The 6,000-nt window shown below is 58.8% G+C and overlaps 1 protein-coding gene across 1 annotated transcript in view; it reads right to left on the bottom strand.

Moving 5' to 3' along the window:
• The window catches only part of LOC132386164 (adaptin ear-binding coat-associated protein 1-like), a gene marked incomplete at its 3' end in the record, with an annotated part of 67,032 nt that extends 65,424 nt beyond the window's left edge, over positions 1–1,608 (bottom strand). The window contains exon 1 of the mRNA XM_059958452.1: positions 1,488–1,608. Coding sequence (XP_059814435.1) covers positions 1,488–1,579 — 92 coding nt within the window. The remainder of the gene's footprint in view (positions 1–1,487) is intronic.
• Between the last annotated feature and the right edge of the window lie 4,392 nt (positions 1,609–6,000).

The following is a 6,000-nucleotide window of genomic DNA, read 5'->3' on the forward strand; positions in this document are numbered from 1 at the left end:
GGCACTTAACCACACCTTGCTCTGCGACGGCACCGGTGCCAAGCTGTATGGGTCCCAGAGCCCTTCCCTTGGGCAATAGCGGTGGCGTGGAGAGGGGAGACTTGCAGATTGGGCAACTGCCGGTCTCCCACACAACCCTGCCCAGGCCTGCACCCTGGAAACCTTCCAAGCGCAAATCCATGGTCTCACGGGACTAAAAGAGGCCTACAAAAACACCTCGACTCCGACACCTTCCCAACCACTGACGTCCGACCAGCCGGGGTGTATAGATTCCTCTTCTTTCTGCCCCCCCCCTCCCTCCCTCCTTGAAGAGTTGGCAACTTCCCACCGTTCCGGAATCCAGGGATCCCTGAGGGATCGTTACTCCCGCCTCCACAATCTCTTCGGCCGCCTCTTTCAGATCCCTGGGGTGCCCACCATCTGCCCTGGGGTGACCCTGCCACCTTCAAAGCTTTCAGCCTCCCAGGCGCCTTCCCCCGAGTAATGGCAACATCTCCCCGACGCTCTCCAACTTCCACCGCACTGCCCGAAGTCTTCCACCGTGAAGACTGACGCAGAATCACTTATTCAGTGTATCCGCCGTTTCCTCGTCACCCACTGTGACCTCACCAGCGTCATTTTCCAGCGGCCCGATATCAGCTCTGCCCGCTCTCTCTGAAGACCCCCCCCCCCTCCCGCTGCAGACCCGCCTCTTCTCTTTCAGCCACCTCCCTGCCCCTGGAGCCTCCACCCACCTCGTGCTGAGTCACACACTCTCTCCAAAGTGTCCTCCCCCTCAGCGCAGACCCTCCACACCACAATAAATGCACCACCACCATATCCTATAGCTTCTCCCCCTCCCCCACTTCCAGATCCTCCCTCCTCTTCTCTACTTGAACCACCCCCTCCCACCATTCACCTTGTAGCCCTCATAGCCTCCCCCCACCCCATTTGTCCTACCCTTTCAAGCCCTGCCCCTGTTGCATTTACCCTTCTGACGTGGACCCACTGCTCTTCCTGTAGCCCCCCCACCCCACACAACCCCTTGTGCCTGAAGCCCCTCACCTCTCCCTGTGTCCCTTCCCTTGACTCTGGCCCCGCCCCTTCTGCTTGCCCCTCCGCTCCACTGCAGCCACTCCATCTTGCTCTGAAGCCCAACCCTTTCCCCTTTGACCCTCCCCCTATATCTTCCCCCTCTTTGCTCTGGCCCCACCCCTCTGCTGAAGCTCCTCCCCTTGTTATAAACCCTCACTTTCCGAATAAGCCTCTCCCTTTGCCCTAGCCCCACCCCTCCTGCTTAAATCCCTCCCCTTCGTAAGCCCCACCCCTTCCCTTTAAGCCCCGCCTCTCCCTGTAGCCCCACCCTGTTCCGAAGCCCCGCCCCTTATCATGAGGCCACACCTCCTTCCCTTCTGGCCCCGCCCATCCCTCTGCAGAACCACCCGGCCCGGACGCTCCTTCGCCGGGTCCTTTCCCCACCCACCCAGCCCGCCCCCCGGCCCTCTCACCGGTGTCCCCGGCTGGTGGCCCGCGGCGGCACCCTGAAAACCTTCACCCCGTCCTTGAGGCACAGCAGCCGCTCGCAGCCGCCCTCCGCCATCCCGCTCGGCGCCCCACTTCCGCCCCGCCTGCGCCCCCGCGCCGCCGTCCCACTTCCGCCCCGCTCCAGCCGCCCCGCTTCCGGTCCGCCACCAGCTCGCTTCGAGCTGCGCTTCCGCCCCTCACCCGTCGCCGCCTTTTGACGTCAGAGCCCCCGACCCCTCCGGCCTATTTGTATTTATTTAGCTTTGCACCTTACTCTTCATCACCAGCCTGCGATTCGTGATTGGTTTCCCTTCTAGCTTTTTTTTGCCATATACTCTTCGCACCGTTGCCAACTGTTTAACGTCACGGAGCTCGGCAAGAGCGCCAAGTGCCCCCGCCCTTTGGTGACGTCACTGTGACCCCAGAGGCAGCCGAACTAAACCTCCAGCTCTATATATTGTTTTAATTACCTCGACGCTTATCACACTACTAATTGCCTGGTAAACCATTTCGGGGAGAAATTGTTTTAAAATGCAGCCGGGACCGGGGCGGAGAGTCGGTCGGGGCACCACTGCGCACGCGCGCTGGTTGAGTCGGAGCAGCCATCTTAGAGGCTGGCGGCAGCCCGCGGTGTGACGGGGACGGCGTTGCCCGGCCCGCCATCTTTGGTACTGGCGGCGATCGGGTCTTCCCACGCAATATCAAGAGATTCGGCTGAAAACTCGGGCGGAACCTAGTTTGTCAGCGAGTCTGCCAGTCTGGAAGGTGGAGGAATGTGGGACGGTGGGTGAAGTGCAGATGGGGAGTGCCGGGGTAGACGGGTGCAAGACACACCCGGTTCTGAGACGCCGGGCGGGGTCATCTGATCCCAAATAATTGCTTCATGGATCATTGCAGAACGTCTCTTTGGTGCTCCCCCCCTTTCCCAACCACGATCCCCTCTCCCTGCCCCCCTTTCCCAACCACGATCCCCACACTCCCTGCCCCCCTTTCCCAACCACGATCCCCTCTCCCTGCCCCCCTTTCCCAACCACGATCCCCTCTCCCTGCCCCCCTTTCCCAACCACGATCCCCTCTCCCTGCCCCCCTTTCCCAACCACGATCCCCCCTCCCTGCCCCCCTTTCCCAACCACGATCCCCTCTCCCTGCCCCCCTTTCCCAACCACGATCCCCCCTCCCTGCCCCCCTTTCCCAACCACGATCCCCTCTCCCTGCCCCCCTTTCCCAACCACGATCCCCCATCCCTGCCCCCCTTTCCCAACCACGATCCCCCCTCCCTGCCCCCCTTTCCCAACCACGATCCCGCCTCTCCCTGCCCCCCTTTCCCAACCACGATCCCCCCTCTCCCTGCCCCCCTTTCCCAACCACGATCCCCCCCTCCCTGCCCCCCTTTCCCAACCACGATCCCCTCTCCCTGTCCCGTTTCCCAACCACGATCCCCCCTCCCTGTCCCGTTTCCCAACCACGATCCCCCTCTCCCTGCCCCCCTTTCCCAACCACGATCCCCACTCTCCCTGCCCCCCTTTCCCAACCACGATCCCGCCTCTCCCTGCCCCCCTTTCCCAACCACGATCCCCTCTCCCTGCCCCCTTTCCCAACCACGATCCCCACTCTCCCTGCCCCCCTTTCCAAACCACGATCCCCTCTCCCTGCCCCCTTTCCCAACCACAATCCCCCTCTCCCTGCCCCCTTTCCCAACCACGATCCCCCCTCTCCCTGTCCCCTTTTCCCAACCACGATTCCCACTCTCCCTGTCCCCCTTTCCCAACCACGATTCCCACTCTCCCTGTCCCCCTTTCCCAAACACGATCCCCCCTCTCCCTGCCCCCTTTCCCAACCACGATCCCCCCTCTCCCTGCCCCCTTTCCCAACCACGATCCCCCCTCTCCCTGCCCCCTTTCCCAACCACGATCCCCCCTCTCCCTGCCCCCTTTCCCAACCACGATCCCCCCTCTCCCTGCCCCCTTTACCAACCACGATCCCCCCTCTCCCTGCCCCCTTTCCCAACCACGATCCCCCCTCTCCCTGCCCCCTTTCCCAACCACGATCCCCCCTCTCCCTGCCCCCTTTCCCAACCACGATCCCCCCTCTCCCTGTCCCCCTTTCCCAACCACGATTCCCACTCTCCCTGTCCCCCTTTCCCAACCACGATCCCCCCTCTCCCTGCCCCCGCCCCCGCTTTACCCCACTCTCAGTCCACAACAGAGAGACCCGGATCGGAATCAAGTTTCTCATGAACTGTGTTGTTTTTGTTTTGTGTGTGTGCGTGTGTAGCGGCGGGGCAGGGCAATGCATAAAATCACCCCAGTAGCGCGCAAAAGTCTCGGGCACCCCAGACACATGCGCGCACAGAATTGTACGCTCTTCATGAAGGACGCGGTTTCGGAGTACCTGGAGACGACCGTCAAAGTCGGCATGGCTTCTGTGGAGGCAAGTCTTGCCTGACAAACTCTGCTCGAGCTCTCAGGGGGAGTGACGAGCGGGGGGCGATAAATGTGAAGCAGTGGGTGTGATGAACTGGGATTTTCAGGCGGCGTTTGATGCGGTGCCGCAGGTGAGGCTGCTTGACAAGGTGAAACTCTGCGGAGTTACAGGCAAGGCGCCGGCACGGATAGGGGCATGGCTGACGTGCAGGGGGCAGCGAGGGGGCCGTCTGTGCCCGTCAGTTCCTCAGATGAGGAAAATCCTCCTCATCTCCGTTCTAACGCGACTTCCCTCAATTCTGAAGCTATATCCTCTGGTCCTAAACTCCTCCACTAGAGGAAACATAATCTCCACATCCACTCTATCTGTGTCCTCTGGTCCGAGACTCCCCACTACAGGAAACATTTTCTCCACGTCCACTCTATCTGTGTCCTCTGGACCTAGACTCCCCCACTACAGGAAACATCCTCTCCACATCCAATCTATCTGTGCCCTCTGGTCCCAGACTCCCCCACTACAGGAAACATCCTCTACACATCCACTCTATCTGTGTCCTCTGGTCCTGGACTCCCCCACTACAGGAAACATCCTCTCCACATCCACTATCTGTGTCCTCTGGTCCTACATTCCCCCACTACAGGAAACATCCTCTCCACATCCAATCTATCTGTGTCCTCTGGTCCTAGACTCCCCCACGACAGGAAACATCCGCACGACATCCACTCTAACTGTGTCCTCTTGTCCTAGACTCCCCCACTACAAGAAACATCCTCTCCACATCCGCTCTATCTGTGTACTCTGGTCCTAGACTCCCCCACTACAGGAAAGATCCTCTCCTCATCCACTCTATCTGTGTCCTCTGGTCCTAGACTCACCCACCACAGGAAAGATCCTCTCCACATCCACTCTGTCAGTATTCTCCGGTCCTGGACTCCCCCACTACAAGAAATATCCACTCCACATCCACACTATCTGTGTCCTCTGATCATAGACTCCAGCACTACAGGAAAAATCCCCTCCACATCCACTCTATCTGTGTCCTCTGGTCCTAAACTCCTCCACTAGAGGAAACATAATCTCCACATCCACTCTATCTGTGTCCTCTGGTCCGAGACTCCCCACTACAGGAAACATTTTCTCCACGTCCACTCTATCTGTGTCCTCTGGACCTAGACTCCCCCACTACAGGAAACATCCTCTCCACATCCAATCTATCTGTGCCCTCTGGTCCCAGACTCCCCCACTACAGGAAACATCCTCTCCACATCCACTCTATCTGTGTCCTCTGGTCCTGGACTCCCCCACTACAGGAAACATCCTCTCCACATCCACTATCTGTGTCCTCTGGTCCTACATTCCCCCACTACAGGAAACATCCTCTCCACATCCAATCTATCTGTGTCCTCTGGTCCTAGACTCCCCCACGACAGGAAACATCCGCACGACATCCACTCTAACTGTGTCCTCTTGTCCTAGACTCCCCCACTACAAGAAACATCCTCTCCACATCCGCTCTATCTGTGTACTCTGGTCCTAGACTCCCCCACTACAGGAAAGATCCTCTCCTCATCCACTCTATCTGTGTCCTCTGGTCCTAGACTCACCCACCACAGGAAAGATCCTCTCCACATCCACTCTGTCAGTATTCTCCGGTCCTGGACTCCCCCACTACAAGAAATATCCACTCCACATCCACACTATCTGTGTCCTCTGATCATAGACTCCAGCACTACAGGAAAAATCCCCTCCACATCCACTCTACCTGTGTCCTCTGGTCCTAGACTGCACCACTACAGGAAACATCCTCTCCACATCCACTCTATCTGTGCCCTGTTGTCCTAGACTCCCCCACAATAGGAAACACATTCTCCGCATCCACTCTATCTGTGTCCTCTGGTGCTAGACTCCCCACAATAGGAAAAACACTCTCCACATCCACTCTATCTGTGTCCTCTGGTCCTAGACTCCCCCACTACAGGTAAAATCCTCTCCACATCCACTCTATCTGTGTCCTCTGGTCCTAGACTCCCACACTACAGGAAACATCCTCTCCACATCCACTCTATCTGTGCC

The sequence above is a fragment of the Hypanus sabinus genome, unplaced genomic scaffold (assembly GCF_030144855.1).
Source record: "Hypanus sabinus isolate sHypSab1 unplaced genomic scaffold, sHypSab1.hap1 scaffold_1046, whole genome shotgun sequence".
Classification (NCBI taxonomy): Eukaryota; Metazoa; Chordata; class Chondrichthyes; order Myliobatiformes; family Dasyatidae; genus Hypanus; species Hypanus sabinus.